The 20996-nt window shown below is 39.1% G+C and overlaps 1 protein-coding gene across 2 annotated transcripts in view; it reads left to right on the plus strand.

Moving 5' to 3' along the window:
• Nucleotides 1-298: 298 nt before the first annotated feature.
• Nucleotides 299-20996, plus strand: part of DECR1 (2,4-dienoyl-CoA reductase 1) — a 44952-nt gene continuing 24254 nt past the window's right edge. The window contains exons 1-6 of one of the 2 annotated variants that reach the window (XM_009213292.3): nt 368-449; nt 11182-11293; nt 15390-15592; nt 16409-16466; nt 16586-16672; nt 18410-18557. In XM_009213292.3, the coding sequence (XP_009211556.2) occupies nt 15471-15592; nt 16409-16466; nt 16586-16672; nt 18410-18557 (415 nt within the window). In that variant the 5' untranslated portion in view covers nt 368-449; nt 11182-11293; nt 15390-15470. Of the gene's footprint in view, nt 450-11181; nt 11294-15389; nt 15593-16408; nt 16467-16585; nt 16673-18409; nt 18558-20996 lie in introns of both variants that reach the window. The other variant, XM_017962162.2, reaches the window with a different exon arrangement.

A 20996-nucleotide genomic window follows, 5' to 3' on the forward strand; every position in this document is an offset into this window, starting at 1 on the left:
AACATATACTACTGAAAAAGGTTTTCGCCCTTGGTGGGCAGTGTAGGGGACGCGCAGCTGCAATCTGCAAACCTTTGCAGGGCGCAGGGGTTCGTCCACCCGCTCAAGGACACAGAGACCTCCGTGCTCTGCTATACAAAGCACTCCCGGCCGGACCAGAGAGCAGGAGAGAGCATCAGCCAGGCAGAGCTAGGCGGCGCCCTCGGCCCGAACCTGAAGGTCAGGGCCGCGGGGCGTCCTCGCCGCCTGGGTCCCAGTCCCGGTCCCAGCTCCCGGCAGCCCAGGCAGCGATCCCAGCCGCAAGAACTTTGTTCTTTTTGTCCCGCCCCCTGCGCTGTACCGCCTTCGCTGCCTTCCGGCCCGAGTTCCGGAGAATCAACATGACGCTGCAGGCCAGGGTTTTCTTTGCTCTGGGGTCGCGGCTGCCCTGTGGCCTCGCTCCTCGGCGGGTAAGGCGGCCGGGGTCGCGGGGAGCGAGGACAGGGCGTCCCGACGCGCAAAGAGAGAGGACAGGGCGTCCCGGGTCCTCGGAGAGCGAGGACAAGGCGTCCCGGGCCTCGGGGAGCGAGGACAAGGCGTCCCGGGACGCAAAGAGAGAGGACAGAGCAACCCGGAGCGCGGAAGAGAGGACAGGACGTCTCGGGGCGCAAGAGAAAGGGCAGGAGGTCTTGGGGCACAAAGAGAGGACCCGGCGTCCCAGGGGCTCAGGGAGCTAGGACAGGGCGTTTTGGGGCGCAGAGAGAGGGCCACCAGGTCCCGGGGAGCAGGGCAATGCCAGGAGTGAGCACCGGGGCCCAGGTCGTATTCCACTCTCAGATGAAGCCCTGATGTGTGTAGGGGAATAGGGAAGACACGTGATTTTCGAAGTTTTCACAGTTCTGCAAGTTTCCAACTTGTGTGTAAATAGGTAGGAAGAGGTAGGGAAGAATATGGCCCTCGCCCGTCCGTTAAGGAGTGAGAGAGGGACCAGGCCGAGCGAGCACTGGTCTTTGACGTAGTTTGTTATGAGGAAAGCCCATCTATGTGTTATGGAATTAAACACTAATACAAACAAATTCTCATAAAAATGAAACAAAAACAAAACCCCAGCTGTTTATAGACTCACCTTCCCAGATGTATAGCTGGGAGAGGTCTGTCTTACACTGGCTTCCCCCTCTCTCTCGCCTACACTCCTGTCAGCATGTCTCCATTGCACCCATAATGGAAATAAAATACTGCAAGTAAAAACAGGAAGAGGAAAGAGAAACAAAAACAAAAAAAACCAATATCCAAGACAAGCCCTCCGCACATCTAAATTACAAAATTGTAATAAGTAAACTAAAAAGCACGTTTTCTTTAGCCAGGCAGAAAAATTAATACCTCAACTGTGAAAAAACTTCTTTTGATTTGATAGAATAGACAGCCATGGTGTTCTTTTTCAAAAAATATGGGCAGCAGTAGTTCCAAATAGGAATACAAAGAATTAGTATGATGGTTCCCTCAAGTAAGAGATCTTTCTTTTAAAAAGTGAGATTTGTTCAGGGTTAGGTGTTTGCTGAGTTTTGTTTTTTTTTTTCCTCCCTGTGAAAACTGGGTTATAGATCATTTTAAAGGAAGCCTATATTTTCTGATTCTTTCTCAGAGACATTTCTCATTTGAAACCTGCAACAGCTCTGTGATGTCTTCAGAGATTTTATTTTTTAACACACATCATTAGGATTGTAGTAATAAGGTCACACAGACCTTATCCGAGCTCTTCTGACACCATTAGACAATACAGTTTGAGAGGGAGAAAATGAACTCATTTAAAACTTAATTGTAATCTGACAATTTTGAAATTTCTTTGCGGAAAAAAAAGTGGAAGTTTTGAGGATCGAGGTTGGGAGGCAAGAGAGGCACCTGTTAGTGTGGTTTGTCCCCTTCCTAGCACATGTAGCCTCAAGTTTGAATTCCTGGGAGAAGAGAAGTGTTTACATCTGTGAAGTGGGAGGTTGTTCCAGGGAACATCATGTTTTTGTGGGCAAATACAAGTTGTTATAATTAAAACCCCTAATTTGAATATTTTTGTTACCAAGAACCAAGGCAAATGTTTCATTTGTTTTAAAACCTATTTGTGAATTGCTCTATTAAATTGTGCTGCTGACGAGTAGACCTCATTTCAATTTAATAAGTATTTATTGAGGACTGGCTTTGTGTCTGGCCCTGTGCTATACCCTGGGACTCAAGATATAAAAAATATGAGCCCTGCTCTCAACTGCTGTCAAGTTGCTCTCAGTTCTATTGAGGAAAACATTCAGTCGTTCAGTTGTTTATGAGGAAACACTAATTAATTAAGTACCTACTAAGTGTTGGGCATTCTTTGGCAATTTGTGGTTGAAAGACATTCCTACCTTCAATGCAGTATAGTCTCATATATGTTTTTTAAGCCACAAGTAATAATGAATGAGTAGGCCTTAAAATCAATTTAATGGAGCAAAACAGCCCTTTGGGAGGCTGAGGCGGGCAGATCATGAGATCAAGAGATCAAGACCATCCTGGCCAACATGGTGAAACCCTGTCTCTACTAAAAATACAAAAGTTAGCTGGGCGTGGTGGTGTATGACTGTAGTCCCAGCTACTTGGGAGGCTGAGGCAGGAGAATCCCTTGAACCCAGGAGGTGGAGGTTGCAGTGAGCCGAGATTGTACTACTGCACTCCAACCTGACAATAGAGTGAGACTCCATCTCAAAAAAAAAAAAAAAATCGGAATAGAATAGGGTATATCTAAATTCATCTCATGTAGTAAGGTTGTTTATTTTGTTTTATATTTTTATATTTTTATATATTATTTTTTATTTTTACATATAGTGTATATATATTTATATAATAAAATATATTTTATTTTATATATTACTTATATATGTCAAAGAGTGAGACTTCATCTCAAAAAAAAAAAAAAGTAGTAACTATCAAGAATAAAATCACTATTTTTAGAAAAATGGTTCCTGGCCTCTATTATTCAGCAATACAGTTAAAAAAACAAAGTAACATATGACCTCAAACTGGCCACCCAAAATTAACTAGGTTTAACATTTGGTGAACATCATTCCAGGCATCTGTTCTGGTAACAGGATGGATAGGCATAATTTTACTTGGATGTCACATTTTCCCTTAGAGTGTAGTCAACTTTGTTTCATTGCTTTCTCATGATGAATATTGTCTTGGAGCAGTATAAAACCAGCTAGATGTGTTTTCTATATATATTTTTTTAAATCTGGAAGCCTAAGTATTTCTTTATTCAGTGTAAAATTCTGGAATATAAGCTGTATGCAGGCAAATATTTTCATCTGTTTTGTTCACTGTTTATACCTAGAACAGTGCTTGGCATAGAGTAAACATTCATGTATCTGTTACATGAATGAATATGTGTACTGTGTTGCTATGAACATGTGTATGTTGCTATATAAAACAGATTTCTTGCTATGTTTCACAGTCAAAGAAATCTGAAAAATGGTACTCTAGTGAGTCACCAGCAGACATCAATAGACTGTGAAGATGCAGATGTGTATTATAATGCGTATATGACCCAAACTGCATACCTAGAGGAGGCAAGGTAGGCTTCATGGAGGAGGTGGCCCCAGTAGCCTACTGTTAAACCAGGAGATGGAATTTGTATGGTCCCAATGGCAATACAGACCTAAGGAATAGCATGTATCAAGAAGTGAAGGAGTGGCTTATTTATAAAAATTCAAGTGGTTTGGTATTGTGGAGTTGGTGAAGTATGGGAACAGAGAAGCGTGTGGAGATGAGATCAGTCAGGTTGCTGGGGGACAGGGCATGGTGGGCTTTTCTTATTTATGTAGAAAATTGAGCATTTACTTTTTGCTAGGCACCTTACTAGGGATATGAGGGTGAGAAGAAGAGCTGATCCCTGCTGTCAGGAAGCTTAGAGTCCAATGGTGTTATGGTGTGATGTGCTGCATGTTAGGTTGGGTGTTCTTGCCTTTGGAGGGGATCCCAAATAAATAGCATCCGTTTTTTTCCAGTCTGAAAAATGAGTAAAGGTGGAAGCCAAAGTATCACTTTTATTGTGGTTTGTGAGAGGCAGCTGGGCCCATCAGCTGCATCTCCCAAAGTAGGCAGACTTACATAACTCTGGAGGAAGGCGGAATATTGCCCTCTGAAGGCAGCTGGCTCCCAAGAGGGAGACCAAGGAGGACTGTTCATACCCAACGATCCTGTCAAAATTTACTGGTCATCCACTGTCTCTGCAGGGACAGATTGTACCTCAGTTTGTGTTGTTATAAAGGAACACCTGAGGCTGGGTAATTTATAAAGAAAAAGGTTTGTTTGGCTCATGATTCTGATGCCTGGACAAGTTCAAGACTGAGCATCTGCATCTGGTGATGGCCTAAGGCTGCTTGCACTTGTGGCAGAAGGTGAAGGGGAACTGGAGTTTGCAGAGATGGAAGTGAGAGGGTCCTGGGAGGTGCCAGGTTCTTTCCCAGCCTGCTTTAGTGGGAACTAAGAGTGCAGACTCACTTGCCACTGCCAGGATGAGGATGGTACTATGACATTCGTGATGGATCTGCCCCCATAACCGAGGCACCTCCTATTAGTCCCCACCTCCAACATTGGGGATCACATTTCAGCATGAGGTTTCAAGGGACAAGCATCCAAACGTCCCTAGCAGGTTGACTGGAGTTGTACTACCTGAGCTTCTCTCAGTAGGGAGATGTCAGGACTGGGGAAGAAGCATCTCCTGCTCGTGGGGGAAGTATGTCCAGTTTTATGAGAGTGTTGTTGTTTGGTATATATCAAAGCTGAGACCTGAAGGATGAGTAGGAGTTAGCCAAAGGGAGAGATGTAAGAATGTTTTAGACAGGAGAGTAGTCTATGTGAAGGCCCAGCATGGAGGTTATCAGTAGAGAGCAGGGAGGCAGGAGGTGAGAGAGAGCTTAGTGAGCAGCCTGTCAGCTGTGTTAAGGAGTTAACACTTTGTCCTGAGGGATGGGAGTGGAGACAAACGGCCAAACCCCGAGTAATCCTCTCATCTGATGAGAGGTGATCGTGACCTCAACAAGGGCGTGCATTGGGTTTGGAGACACTCGAGGTTGAGTGATATTTGGGAGGTAAAATCAGAGGCCTTGGTGATTGGTTGGTGGTGAGGATGCGAGATAGGGCTGAGCTCAGAGTTGACATGTTGCCATCAAAATTGTGAGCAGAAATACAATATCCTCAGGTAAGACTGGAAGTAGGGAGACCAAACATCAAAACACCAGTGATGAGGGTCTGAACTGAGTGTAGCATTAGAGCTACTGGGGACTAAAATGAACTGGGCTTGGTTTGAATGTATGGGGCAAGACGAAGCCCAGATTTCCGTCTTTGGCCCCTGAACTAAGGACAATACCACTCTCTTGAGTGAGGACGTTAAGTGGGGACTGGAAGGAGAAGAGGAGTAAGTGACATCATTCTTGAAATGTCAGTAGGATCTGGGACTCCTCAAGTGGTATATAGATAATTAAGCTACAGAGGTGGAGGAGAGAATGTTAATTCTCCCTGGGAGTGTTAGGGAAGGCACCAGAGCTCTCACAGCTGGGTTTCAATGATGAATGTTGGGTGACGATAGGGAGCAATTTGTGTAAAGACAGGGAGGTAGGAAAGTTTTGGGGAACCCTGAGTACTTTGTTTTCCTGAGTGTAAATTTCAGGGGAGATGAGGCAGGAGAGAGGGGCAGGAGCTAGGTCGTGAAGACATATGCTGTAGGGAGCAAAGGAATCTGGATGTTCTGCAGCTACCAGGAGCCGTTAGAAGATCTTAGGAGAGAAGTAACATGAGCCCGTTGATAGTCATCTGGAGATCAGTTAAAAGATGACATAGAGTAGGCCCTCAATGTTTGTGAATATTGTGAGTTTGGGGTTTGAAATCAGGTGGTGGATAGAGAGGGACACTGGGGAGGTAAAAGGCATGGGGCTTAGAGATGGATGGGATGTATCAGGTGAAGAGGAGGAGAGGGAGTCACCGAGGTGGGGCAGGGCAGGGCAGGTGGTGGGGGTGGGGTTAGTGGATGAATCTTGGCCTTGTAGCTTAAGTGTGCATCTGAAGAAATTTCAAACAAACTTCCTGCCCAAACTAAAAAGCTAACTTTATAGTATTACCAAAAAAAATCTAGATCTCAGATATCTCCCAAAGGTCATGATAATGGCATCAAAAGAGGAGGGAATTTAAAGTTATCCAGAGTTTCTTATAGCCCATGGTAGAAAGCATGCCATTGAAGTTTAGCAACTTTTAGTTTTTGCAGAAAATTCTAGGTAGAAAATGATCAGCATTCTCAGCTGTCCACAGCTCTTTCTAAGTTGATGAATCATTCTGAGATCGAAGTGCCAGGGTAATGATAAATAAGTCTAGAATAAAAAGTCAACTGCACTTTGATCCCTTGCAGTCTGGGAAACTCTCACACTGCATTGTAACATGAAAGCAGTGATAGAACTGTAGGCTTTCATAATTGCTGGAATGATGAAATGATGTTGCCATTTACCTTTAGCCCTGATTTATTCTCTGTGCTTCAAAACTATATTTCCTACTGCAGCTTAGATATCTCTACCTGACTATTCCAGAAGCATCCCAGGTGTAGCATTTCTAATGCAGAACTCATTATCCTCAGTGCTGCAACTTGGTCTTCTCTTGCCAACCCAGTCATTTCAGTTACAGCATTACTCTGCATGCAGTCACTTAAAACTGGAACTCAGTTACCTTCCGCAGCTCTCACCTTACCAGGTCTGGCTGGTTGGCTTCTGGGTTCAGGCTAATTTACATTTTAAATGTGTGTGGAATGTGTTGTCTTAATTTCTGCTGCCCTTAGTGTCTCTCACCTAGACTAATGACTTCTGTCTGATGGGGTCTCCATTTCCTTTTTTCTGGCTCACAGTTAAATCTTAATTTTTCTAGAACACAAAGGCAGTGCAGATGTAACAGGGATATTGAGGTAAAGGTGAGAGGTAGAAAAATCTCTCTCAGTTCTTTTCAGTAAACAGGAGACCTGTTTATATGCTTTTAATGAAATAGGCAAAAATGTGATAAAATAGACGAAGAACAAAAGCCCAAGCTCATGTTGTTGGGCATGAGGCAAGAAGAAATCATGGACCTAGTGGATATCCTGAATACCCTGACTTGATCATTGCACATTCTATGCATGGAATAAAATATCACATGTACCCCACGAATAGGTAAAAATGTTATGTATTAATAAAACCTTAAAAAAAGAAGAAATAATTGGACCAGGCAGTATTAGGTACAGTGGTAACTCATTACGTCCTCATTTTTGGGGACCTTTGTTCTTGCAAGTAGTTTTATTTGCTAACTTCCCACCAGTTCACATGATAGCATCCTGGGCTAAGCATCACCATCTCTTGCCTGGCCTGTTACACAAGTGTCCTAATAGTTTCCCTGCTTCCAACCTTGCCCTCTACACTCCATGGCAGCCAGAACCATCCCTTAAAACTTCAGGCAGATCATGTCCCTTCTCTCCTCAAAACTTAGAAGATGTTTCCCACTTGACTCAGAGTAAAAGCCTGAGTCTCCACAGTGGCTGACTCAGCCTGAATGGTCCAGTCCCCTTTACCTCACTGACCTCTTCTCCTGCCCCTGTCTCCCTCCTTCCTTCTTCTGCAGCCACACTGGCTTCCTGACTATTACCCCATCCATAAGCATGCCCCCTGCTTAGGGCCTTTGCTCCCAATCCCTTTTGCCTAAAACCCTATGATTCATTCTTCTCCTTCACGTCTTTGCTCCAATGTCACCTTCTCAATGAGGCCTTTGCTGATGACTCTATTTAAAGTACCAATGCTCTATCCCTAATGTCTGCCTTATTTTTTCCCCACACTACATACCAACTTTTAATATACTACATATTTAACTTAATTTCTGTATCCCTCATTCCCTCAAGGATAATCTTGCTGAGAATAGAATATTGTGTCTTTTTTTTTTTTTTTTTTTTTTGCTGCTGTACTGCCATGCCTAGAACAGTGCCTGGGGTGTAATATATGCTCAATAAACACTTGCTTAAAATGAATAAATGAATAAACTCTATATCTATCATAATGTCATGTTTATCCCTAATACTTTTTCATGTAAGCAAATTCTCAAAACAAACTCTTTGCAAGAGCAGAGATTCTAATTTTTGGTTTAAAAAAGATTGTCATTATAGTTTTGGTTAACATGCTAGGGGATCAGTAAGAGATGACTTAAATCAGAGGCAGGCAGGAGTGAAGACCCTAGCTGAAAATTTCAAATTGCCTCTTAGCTCTGTGATTTCATCTGTTTTTATTTTGTAGTATCGGGGAAGCATCTGTTCAGTCTGCATCTAACTGCAGACAGATAGGCACTGTAATAAAATGAGATGTACACCCTAGAGCATAGAGCACCGACATTTTCAAGGACTCATGTTCACTGATATAAAATGTATCATTACTCAAAAATGTAATTTCTGTCTTGCTCCTGGCAACTGCATAATTCAGCTTAGCCATTGGAGCTTGGAGTCCAGCTAGGCAGTTTCTTTTATATTTGTTCAGCCTTACCTTCATGTTGCTGTGGCAACAAGATCTGTGCTCTGCAGAAGCTGAGAATATCAGTGGCCTCTGTTCAGTGCCCTGCTATAAGTTAAGGAGCAGGCAGATGTGCTTAAGCAATCTACACAGTCATGGAGCATGAGTTAACAAGGCCTTTGGCAAACCTTCGGTGTGGTAGTCAGTTATTTTAATGTCTGCAGGGCAACTATTGGCATTTGGGGTGAGACAGTTCTTCATTCTGCAAGACTGTCCTTTTCTGCACTGGAACATCCAGTAGAACATTCCACCTAACTATCCCTTGTATTTGCAGATGCCTCCATCTAAGGACCACATACACTCTGCTGAAGTGGCAGTGGTCTGGCCGTTGGAAAGAATGCATGCATGGCACAGAAAAGTGCCTTATAGCAATCGGACAAAATAAATTGGGAAGTAGTTATGGAAGGCTTCCTGTGTTCAGGAAGTACATAAGGTGTTTTGGGAATGCAGATGTACATTTGTCAAACTCATGCTTTGAAAAATACGGTTGTCCAGTGTTTACCATGCTGACATTTTAATATGACAGTTAAGTCCCAGTCTGCAAAACTCTTATGTGAATTTGAGTTGGAGTAAATTTGATCTCAAAAATATTCATTCAGCCTGAACCAACAGATACTTAGAAGCTCTAAGAAAGTAGATATGGAAATATTTCATTATTTTTATAAATATAGTTCACACTTTAGTGTTTAATATAGAGTAGTTATGCTTCAAGTAAGGTATATGTCCTTATCATGAAATTGATTCTATGCCATTTTTTTTCTTGCTCTGTTTTCTTCTACGCACTTCTCATATTGTGTGCTTGCCTATATGATTCAATTTTGTGTTAGCTATTGTTAATGAAAAAAAAATTTATGAACATGTTGAACATTCAAGCAATATAAAAGGATATGCAGTGACAGTGTCATAAGGTTATTATTACTATGGTTATTACTATGAATAGTTTCTTGTGGATACTTCTGACGGTTTTTGTGCATATGTCAACATATGTATGAAGATATCCTCATTTTAAAAAACCACACGAATGGGAGCATGTTACATGCATTTCTCTACCTTGAGTTTTACACTTAACACATAATGTCTCACATTGTTGGTATCCAACAAATACTTATTGAATAATTAAAAAATGATACATCTATAGCCATGTTTACAGTCAGCATATACATTCTAGCTCCTTCTTTTGGTAGATAATAGATCCATATAACAGTGTTTTGTAGTATAGATGTGCTCTAATTCATTGGCTATGTCCCCTAAGGAAGCACACATAGATTGTTTTGTAGTCTTTCTATTACAAACAATGTTTTATTGAATCTCTTTGGCTATTTTGAGTCTCTTGCATTTTCATACCAATTTTAGGATAAGCTTGTCGACATTCACAAAAAGCTGATTAGGATTTCGATAGGGATTTTGTTGAATCTGTTTATCAATTTAGGAAGTACTGTCCTCTTAACAAAATTAAACTTTCCAATCCATTAACATAGAATGTCTTTTTATTTACTTAGGTCTTTAATTTCTTAATGATGTTTTGTAGTTTTCAATTTATAAGTCTTGTACTTCTTTTATTAAATGTATTAGTATTCTTTTCAATATGATTATAAACAGAATTGTTAATTTCATTTTCATCTTAATGTATATCTTTGATCATAGCTACTTTTCCCCCTGCTTCTTTCCCAGATGAACGAGTATGTATGTGTTTTAGATAAATTCCTGCATGTGGATTTGCTGGGTCAAAGAGTATTTGTATCTAACATTTAAAAAAGTGTTGCCAGATTGGCCTCCTAAGAAGTTGCCAGAATTCTTATCAACAGGTTGTAAGGGTGGCTTTAATCAGCTGTTTCTTGTATTATATATGATAAAATTTGAACCTTACTGGTCTAGTAAGAGAAAAATTATGTCTCCTTTTGTTTAAATATGCTTATTTAGTTATAAATATGGTTGTATATTTGTTTTTTGTTTGTGTGGAGTACCTTTCTAAGCCCTTTGTCCAGTTTTTCTATTTGCAAGTAACTCAATACTTAACATAGATTGATTTAGATTTTCTTTTCTTTTCTTTCTTTTTTTTTTTTTTAAGAGGGAGTCTTGCTGTGTTGCCCAGGCTGGAGTGCAGTGGCACGATCTTGGCTCACTGCAACCTCTGCTGTCTGGGTTTAAGAAATTCTCCTGCCTCAGCCTCTCGAATAGCTGGGACTACAGGCGCATGCCACCACGCCCGGCTAATTTTTGTATTTTTAGTAGAGATGGGGTTTTACCATGTTGGCCAGGTTGGTCTCAAACTCCTGACCTCAGGTGGTCCACCTGCCTCAGCCTCCCAAAGTGCTGGGATTACAGGCATTAGCTACCGCGCCCAGCCTGATGATTTAGATTTTCTATTCTTGGGATGGCCAACCAAATGTTACATTCAGTAAGACAAGCATTTACCGAATGCCTAATTGGTGCCAGAAATTGTACTGTAGTGATGAATATAAGGTAGTGTCCCTGGCTTCCTGAGCATCCTGATACGTTGATATGAATTGCGGCAACTCCTTAGCAGGCCAATTTGGAAGCCTTCCATTTGCCTGTTTTTAATAGGGTGCCATTTAAAAAGTGTTGACAGAGATATTGACAATGTTGTCTGGTTTTGAAGGCCAATTCCGCTGGGTTGAGAAAGACAGTGGTTGGTTCAGGTCAATGAGAAAGCAGGAGCAAAGGCCAGAAGGTGAAAGAAGTTGACAAGTTTTTGGAATGCTGAGGGCTTGGTAAGTGTAGAGTTTACTTCTACATGGCAGACCAGTCACGAGGTGGGGCTAGGAAAGTATTAATACATTGGCACCATATTGTCCAGTGGCTTGAATGCCATGCTCAAGAGTTTGATTTTTGTCTTTTTGACTTTGGAAGGCATCCATGTTTTTGAGGAATGGAATTTTAATGTGGAGGACCCATCCATAATGATGATGACGATGATGATGGTGATGATAAATAGCTAAACTAAGTGCTCAAAAGATAATTCATTTAGCCTCACAACTCCCATATGAGAGTCTGTTATTTTATGAATTTTATATATTTGAAACTGGATCTTCTTAATAATGTACCTAGCACATTAAACAATTATTTTTGTAGAAATTTCTTTTACATGAAATTTAGTTATGGTGCCAAAAAAAAAAAAAAAAGCCTTGCCTCTTCTTTCGTTTTTTTTGTTTGTTTGTTTTAGTTTCTTGTGTGGTACTTAGACTAGGCATCTAGGAGTCACATACTCAGATGCCTGAAGTCCTTGAAGGCCCTGTTTATGAAAGGCCACCCAGTGAAAAGGGCTCACTTTTCCTGTGTGAGTCAGGGCTGGGCAGAGCTCAGGCCTTGTCTCAGCAGGGCTGTCATAGTCGTACTTAATCATGTGGGAAGGTGTGCCCAAGTGTTGGTAGAGCTTCTGACTTTTATGTGTATTCTTCCATTATCTAAATGTTGGCTCAAGTTTTAAAAAATTTGGGCAGGATAACAAAACATATTTGGCCTAGAATCACTAATCTACTTCTGTTTGTGATACTCTAGACATTTTAGATTAGCCAAATTATACCTAAGTAATTTATGTATATATCTCATGGATATACAGTCCTTATCCTCGAGGGGAAGGTGCAGTGTCAAGACTCTCGGAATTGCCATTTTGAAGATTAAAAGTGTGATCATGTCTTATTAGTTTAGATGCTGTAATTTTGGAATACATGAAGGAGGAAGCTATTGTTTATATGATGTGGGAGAGGGATGAGTATGGTGAGGAAGGTGGGTGATAGCTAATTTTTTGTGGGAGAGATTTAGAGCTTGTAACTAAAAAATAATTCTGTATTACCAAAGTTGGAAGACTCTAGAACGTTTTAAGAATTTTAGGTCACTAAAGATCTCCAGAGAAATCAATCTTGATATGAAAGGTATTATTTACATTTTTGAAAAAAACTTATTTCTCTAAAAACCATAAAGCAGGACTTGAAAATCTGTAAAAGCCTGTTTGGTATCCACATTTTATAATTCAAAAAAGCCCAACCAAAATACTGTTTCAGGTTATTAAGGATGCTTCTTTGTAGAAGCAGGGGATTGAGTATGATGTGACCCTGTGACATCTGATCATCTCAGTGGGTCTTAATGTTGAAATGAACATCTTCCTTTTAGGCAGAGAAGATGGCTTGAATTTATATTAACACATAATGCTGTGTATTGTTAGGGGGTAATGAGAATTAAAATAGCTTATCAATTTCTTCACTTTGGTGGGGAAGTGGAATCATAAGGTTAGTATTGATCAGATCATATAAGATAAAAAAGTGCTACGTAATAACCTGTTACATTGTAGACACTAGGAATTATTTTTATCACATGTGACATTTTTACCTTTATATCCTTTTCTCTACCGGTGAGGAGGTTGAGGAAATGTTTTAAAATAAATTTAAAAATAAAGTTTGTATGCAAATATCTTGTTTAATTATTTTCATGAAGTCCCACATCAAATCCCCTATACACATTAACATTAAAAAGTTAAAAATTATGGTAAAGCCTTCAGAAAATTAGAATACTTTTTTCATTATTATTAATGACAAATTTACCATTCTATTTGAGTAAACTTGTTGATTCATCATCTTAATGTAATAGTTCTGAAGGCAGGTGGCAGCCTTAAGGAAAACTGCCACTTATGTAGAAAAAGATTATTGTGGAGTTGCTTGGATTACTGTGCTTTGGCAAAAGGATATGAAAAGAAAATGCTTTGTCAATATGAAGCTAAAATAAATATGATGACTATGGAGCATAACAAGATTTACAAATGTATCTTCAATTATTTTATACATGATCTCAAATTTTGTCTTTCAGTAACTTTTTTCCTGCTTATAAAGATCTAATCATACTTACTGGATAGATTTGGAAAGTACTAAAAGCCAATCAAACAAACAAACAAAGCAAATAATTATCTATAATCTCATCACTTAGCCATAACTGTAAACTAATGGGTGGACTGTGAAGTCAGATACTGGATTTAAGTCTTTATTCCCCATTATTATTTATTTTTAAAAGTTAGCTACTTGACCTTTCTGTGCTTCAACGTTTTTCATCTATAAAATAGGAGTAACAATAGAATTTACCTTATAGAGCTGTTTTGAGGACTGTGTGGTAAATATTGAATCTACTACTTACTGTTGTTATTTCCTTCTAGTCTTTTTTTCTAAGCATATATTTTTATTTGTAGTTAAAAAATACCGTATATTTGTTTCTTTTTTTTTTTTTCATTTAACATCACATTATAAACATTTTCTTGTGCAGTTTCCAGTTGATGAACAGCCTTGTTCTAAATCATTGACCACATTTTCTTATTCTTTCCTTAGGATAAATTTCAAGATATCCTGAATCAACTGATGACAGTATATTTAGCTTACAGGAATACTCTGGAAGGAAATGGCAGCTTCTGGAGTTTTAACTGGAGTTTTAATCTTGCCACCATAACCTAATGGAATATCACATAACCTCCCTGGTGTGATCATTAAGCTTAGCAGGATCTCAGAGAATAGACAGAGGAATATGTAAGCTGGTTATCAGAGAAGGCTCTGGAGCCTGTCAGTCTGTGTTTTAACCGTGGTTCTGCAACTTTGGCAATATATATATTTTTTATCACTCTGAGCCCTTTCTGTACAACAGGATAAAACTAATACCTATTTCCTGTGGTTGTTGGGAAGATTAAATAGTTTGATATGTAATCCTGGCAGGTGGTAACCACTTAATGAATGTTAGCTCCTATTGTTCATTATATTAAATACCTAAAGTTTGTTTTATGATTAAATGTGAGAGAATGGCAGTGATGTTTGCATGTAATGTAAGTACAAGCTGTTACATATAAAATAGGGCAATACAAATATTTTTGACTCTGAAATGTATTGATTTTTCCCTCCGTTTAAAATAAATAACACAAATATTCTGTTTCATGTTTTGTGGCCAGAAGCTAGCATATGAAGAGGCATTTGATTTAATAAACCTTATAGAGAATTTTTAACAATTTTCTTCAGTGATTCAAAGGTGGAAAGTGATTTTTATCCAGATTATTTTCGTTGAAAGACAAAAATGCTTTATGTTAGTTTTTAAAAAATTAAATTTGGTCGGGTGCAGTGGCTCATACCTGTAATCCCAGCACTTTGGGAGGCCGAGGCAGGCGGATCATGAGGTCAGGAGACTGAGACCATACTGGCCAACATGGTGAAACCCCGTCTCTACTAAAAATACAAAAATTTAACTGGGCATGGTGGCGCGTGCCTGTAATCCCAGCTACTCTGAGGCAGGAGAATCGCTTGAACCTGGGAGGCGGAGGTTGCAGTGAGCCAAGATCATGCCACTGCACTCCAGCCTGGTGACAGAGCGAGACTCTGTCTCAAAAAAAACAAAAAACCAAACCAAAACACAACAAAATTAAATTTAAGTAAAACACCTGCAGATAATAATGTAAGCATTTGTAGTGTTTACTATATGCTACACACTGCTCTAGGTGCTTTACCTATAATAACTCATATAATCCTCATAATGCCATATGAAGAAATTTATTTTATTGTCCTCATTTTGTAGATGAAGGAACTGAGGCACAGAGAGGTCAAATAACCTGCTGAAGGTTATACAGCTTGGGAGAAATTTCTGTGCTATGTAATCCAGCTCCAGAGCCTGTTCTTTTTAAATCAGAAAGCAAAGAATAATAATTAAGTACAATACCAATATGTTTGCAAAGAGTTTGTGTTAATACAAGAATTTGATTACTATTAAATTCAAGAGCATGTTTTAAAAAATTCATCTGTTTTTTGGAAATATATGTATGCAAATTTCAATTCATTTTTGCCCTTTTAGTTTTTCAGTTATGGGACAAAAATATTATATCAAAACACTGAAGCTTTGCAGTCTAAATTCTTTCCACCCCTTCAAAAAGCGATGCTACCACCTAATAGTTTTCAAGGAAAAGTGGCATTCATTACTGGGGGAGGTACTGGCCTTGGTAAAGGAATGACGGCTCTTCTGTCCAGCCTAGGTGCTCAGTGCGTGATAGCCAGCCGGTAAGTCCCTTACCTTAAGCCTATTGGTGATGCTTTTGAAGAAACTATTCTGTGCCATAGTATTGAAAACACTGTTCGCCTGAGTTGTTTGATTAGCATCTTAATCTTATATGAAATGCTAGAAATATTCTTTAGATTATTTAAATAAATCATTTTGAAAAAGTCAGGTACTATTTGAGATGAAAGAAACAATGAAAACCGTGGAACTGATGTTTGGGTAAACATCCACAATTTTCATTATTTTAATTTCCCCAATTCAGTGGTAGAATATTTCTTTTTCTGTACACAAAGATGAAGTTAAAAAGCTTGACATGCAGCCAGGTGGGGTGGTGTGTGCCTGTAATCCCAGCTACTGGGAAGCTGAGGCAGGAAGATCGCTTGAGGCCCAGAATTTGAGACCAGCTGGGCAACATAGTGAGACCTTGTCTCAGAAGAAACTTTTTTTTTTTTTTTTTTAAGCACTACATGGAGGTTGCTTTGTCTTCAGTGGGAATGATTATGGTTACTGCTTTAATTAAACATTAAACCATGAATATATTTTCTTTGTAAAGCTGGCTTATTAAGGAATAATTTAAATCTGTGAGTAGATGATGTTAAAGTAACTGGTTTAAAAGTGACTAATTCAATAAATTAGTATCAAATATATAAAAATGATCTAAATTTGACTTTTAGAAAAAAATTCACGTTGATTTTTGTATATAAATAACATCTATACTTTCTCAGAAATGCTTTTCTTTAAGCTATGGATTCTCTGTATTCTTCAATTTATGAAATTGAAAAATATAATATGAAGTCATACAAGGTGTTTATTTCTAGGAAGATGGATGTTTTGAAAGCTACCGCAGAACAAATTTCTTCTCAAACTGGAAATAAGGTACATTAAAAATCAGTTATTTAATTTAGATTTAGGAATTATAACATGTTCAAATAATTTGTTCATGTGTTTGGTTTAAGAAACCTGGAAAATGTCATTTTCTTTTTGTTATTTTGCAGGTTCATGCAATTCAGTGTGATGTGAGGGATCCTGATATGGTTCAAAACACTGTGTCAGAACTGATCAAAGTTGCAGGACATCCTAATGTAAGTGTAGTGATGACGAAGCCGAACTGCCAGACACTTGATGTTGATAACACCCAACAACTTGTACAAAGGAAATAAAATGTTGATATTGATGTAGGACAGGCAAGTCCCAGTCTGGGGCTTAGCCTGGGAAGATTCTTGGCTTTACCCAGGAAAGAATTCAAGGATGAGCTGGTGGTAGAAGAGAACAGCTTTTCTGAAGCAGCAGCAGCAGTGGAATGGATTTGTGACTGTTCCTTCAGAGCAGGGCAACCCCATAGTCAATGTGCTAGGCATAGCAGTTGAGAGGCAGTTTTATAGTCATATTTGTACCCACTTTTAATTACATGCAAATTAACTAGGTTTATGCAGAAATTTCTAGAAAAGGGTTGGTAACTTCTGAGTCATCAGTTCGTTGCCATGGAAAGGGCAGTAACTTGCTGGCATTGCCATGGCAATGGTAAACAAACATAGTGCATTGGTGGATATGTCTAAAGAGGGGGTGCTTTCATCTAGGACTTGGTTTAACTAGTCCTCAATCTGGTCCTGTGTTGGAGCTCTGCCTCCAGAATTAGGCCCGCCTCCTACCTCAATATGAGCAAGTGCTGTGTTGAGAAGCACCTATTTTCTGTCCCTCGGAAAATGCCAGTTCTGCTAAAGCAAAGAATGGAGTAGAAAGACCGCTGCACGACTTCCTTTCAGGAATGCTTAAAGAATCCATTTATGATTGATCGGAAAACAAACTTGATTTCACTTTATTTAATAAGATTATGAAATAACAAGAGCAGTTATCCAAGAGCACAGCATTGAGTTTAAATGATTGATGCTTTTTGCTTCTGCTAATAACTTTTGATTGTCTTCCTCAGTGGAGAACAATATAAACATGAAAAACTGTAAGAAATTCAAAATTTCTCCTTTTAATACCTGAAATATGCATGAATTTTTTTGCTGTTGCTTGGTATATTTACTGGAGAGAAGCCATTTCTTCCAGTAGTCTCAAAGATAGCACTTTCTATGATAAAGGTGTTTTCAGAACCAATAACATTGAATCTCCTGTAGAACTAGCCAGAATCTTTATTGATGGTAAATAGATCATCAACCACAAGCTGCTTTGGTTAAGTTAAACTAAAATAACACCAGAAACAAAAAGGCATTTCTTGACATCTTTGAAATAAAATAGAGTCACATGGTAAATATGTTTATCTGTATTAATTTTCTTTTTCTTTTTACCTTTTAAAATTTTATTCATTTATTTTGAGACAGGGTCTTGCTCTGTCACTCAGGTTGGTATGCAGGTGGCACAGTCATGGCTCAGCAGAGCCTTGACCTCCTGGGCTCAGGCAGTACTCCCACCTCAGCCTCCCAAGTAACTGGGAATACAGGCACATGCCTCCACACTCAGCTAATTTTTAAAAGAAAATTTTTGTAGAAATGGGGTCTTGCTTTGTTGCCCAGGCTGGTCTTGAACTCATCCCAAAGTGCTGGGATTACGGGCATGAGCCTCTGCACCCTTTTAGTTTTCTTAATAACAGAATCTACCCTAATTTAAAGACAGCTTAGGATTCTGAAATTTGGTAACTAACATAGGAGGTTTTCACAGACTCAGACTACCAAATCTCATGGTATTGTTTCGTAGGCAACTGTGAACTTCAACTTTATTGTATTATTTCTATTAATATATTTCAGAAACAAAAACCCTGCAGAGAAAATGTTTTTCCTCATCTAAAGTTTCTGTAACTTGCCTTGTCCATTTATTAGATTGTGATAAACAATGCAGCAGGGAATTTTATTTCTCCTACTGAAAGACTTTCTCCTAATGCTTGGAAAACCATAACTGACATAGTTCTAAATGGCACAGCCTTTGTGACACTAGAAATTGGAAAACAACTAATTAAAGCACAGAAAGGTATGTTTATTTGCTTTTCTCATATTTATTTGACTCTTATGTGTGCAAGGTTCTATGCTAAGCTCTGTGATACTTTAAAAGTCAATGAGACAGTCTACACTTGTACAACTCACAATGTAATGGAGAAAAATGATATTTAAATAATAACTATGTATTACAATTTGAGCAGTAATAAATGTATGTTTCAAGTGCATTGGCAATCCAGGGACAGGAATGACTAACTCTCTTTAGGGTCAGTGATCAGGTTGAGGAACAAGATGCAACTTAAGCTGGAAGTTCAAAGATCTAGATGTAGAGAAAGAGGAGGGAAAGGACATGTAAATGTCCATGGATAGAGGCCTTGTGGAGAGGAGGAGCATAAGTACATAGGGAATGATGAAAAACTTGATGTTATTAGAGATGGGGAGAGGAGTAGGAAATGACTTTGGGAAGGTGAGTTGGAGTGTAATTGGGAAAGTTCTCAATACCAAAATAAGGAGTTTAATGTTAATTCTGAAAGAAATAGTAAGTATTTTTGTGTAGATTTCCATTGAAAGTGGAACAAAGAATGTGACTTGATTGGAAAGGTTAGTGACAACAAGATGGATGATGGAAGGAGTGCTATTCAGGAGGATTTGATTTTTCTTTTAGCATGTGGCTAGATTGCATGGGAGATAAAGTAGAAGATATTTAGAAGATGAGATCAACAGGCCTTATTGATTTGATGAGAGTGTTTTCAGATGGGATGAAGAGTCTGAATGACGTTAATACCACTGAGATTAAGAACACTGGGGGGAAGATAGATTTAGAAGTAACTTACTAGGAGAACATTTTTGTTAGCGTTACGAATGAATTACTTTACAAAAGTTCATAGGTACATGAATAGCAAACATGTCTAATGTATATATGTGTGTATATTCACATATATCTAGAACCAGCGTACATTTATTCACCTGACAGACACTTACTAATGACTTTTGGGTAGCAGGCCCTATACTCATACTCAAAGCAGAGGTGGACAAGACTCTGTCCTTGAATAATTCGGGGAACTTGAAGGATGGGGGTATTTTCTGAGAGAAGGTGGAGAGTATTCTAAACAAGGAAAATAAGGAAGAGTTCTCATGCTCCTCAGAGGGTGTCCTTTGAGGGCTGAGGGGAGGAAAGAGGGCATGGAGCTGACCAGGTTCCTCCCTCTGGTTCAGAAACCTTTGCCTTACAAGGTTCAATTTCTTCTTTTGTGCAGCGCAGGTGATCCTAGCACCAGCTTGAGATAGGATATAGGAGCAGAGAAATGCTACAGAGGCACTAACTGTGTGTGTGTGTGTGTGTGTGTGTGTGTGTGTGTGTGTGTGTGTGTCTGCTCACACACATACACTAATAGCTTCCATCCTTTCTATGCACTCATTGAAATTGAAATTCCTGGTTACTCATTTCCATGACGGCAGAATGGATGTGATTTGTAATTGGAATTTGGATGATAAGTATTTGATTTGATTTTTTTTTTTTCCGTGGGGGGTGGGAAGATGGATAGGAGTGGGAAGGGGGACAGGGAAGAGTGTGACTCCTCTCTCTTCTCTTCTCTATCTGAGGAACCTTGATCTCTGTATCTCTCCTGTGTCTCTGCCTCTGATTCTCTCGCCCTACCCCTTGCTCATGTCTCAATCTCATTCTCTACTGCTCTGCCTCTGTCAGCTCCTCATTTTTAGTTCTCTGTTTCTCTCTTCATCTGTCTCTTTTGTTTCTTTGTCCTTCTTTGCCTCATTGTCCCTTATTTCTTCCCTTGCTCATCTCTGTGACACTCGATTTCTGTCTGACTCTCCCTTCTTTCCTCATTATTGTCTTTCATTTTAACATGGACTCTGATCTATTCTTGTTCATCACATTGGATTAAAATTCTATGGGCTTCATTAAAAATATATTAGATAAGATACCTTTTTAAAAGATGGAAGCCAGTTTTTATTCTTCCAAGATTCCTGTCAGTTATTGATGCTGTAAGCTGACAGAGCTTAAAGAACTTCTTGGACCACTGGACTGAGGGGAGTAAACGATAAAAGATTTGTCCTGGTACTAGATCGACAGTCAAGGAACTGAAGCGTGACATTTTTAACAATATCATGTCTTCCAATCTTGCACCATTTATTTAGGTCTTCTTTAATTTCTATCAGCAGTGTTTTGCACAGGCATTGTACAAGTTTTGTTAACTTTCTCCCAAAGTACTTAAATTTTTGGTGCTATTGCAAATGGCACTGTTTTCTAAATGGTATTTTCTGTTTCTTTTCTTGTAGTATTTAGAAATACAATGGATTAGTTTTGTGTATTGATGTTTTCCCTAGGAGCTTGCTAAACTCAATGGTTATTACAGTTGTTTGTTTGTTTGTTTGTTTAGATTCCTTTGGATTTTCTACATTGGTAATACTGATAATGAAAAAAAGACATTTTTTATATTTTCCTTCCCAATTG

This window comes from Papio anubis, chromosome 8, assembly GCF_008728515.1.
Source record: "Papio anubis isolate 15944 chromosome 8, Panubis1.0, whole genome shotgun sequence".
Classification (NCBI taxonomy): Eukaryota; Metazoa; Chordata; class Mammalia; order Primates; family Cercopithecidae; genus Papio; species Papio anubis.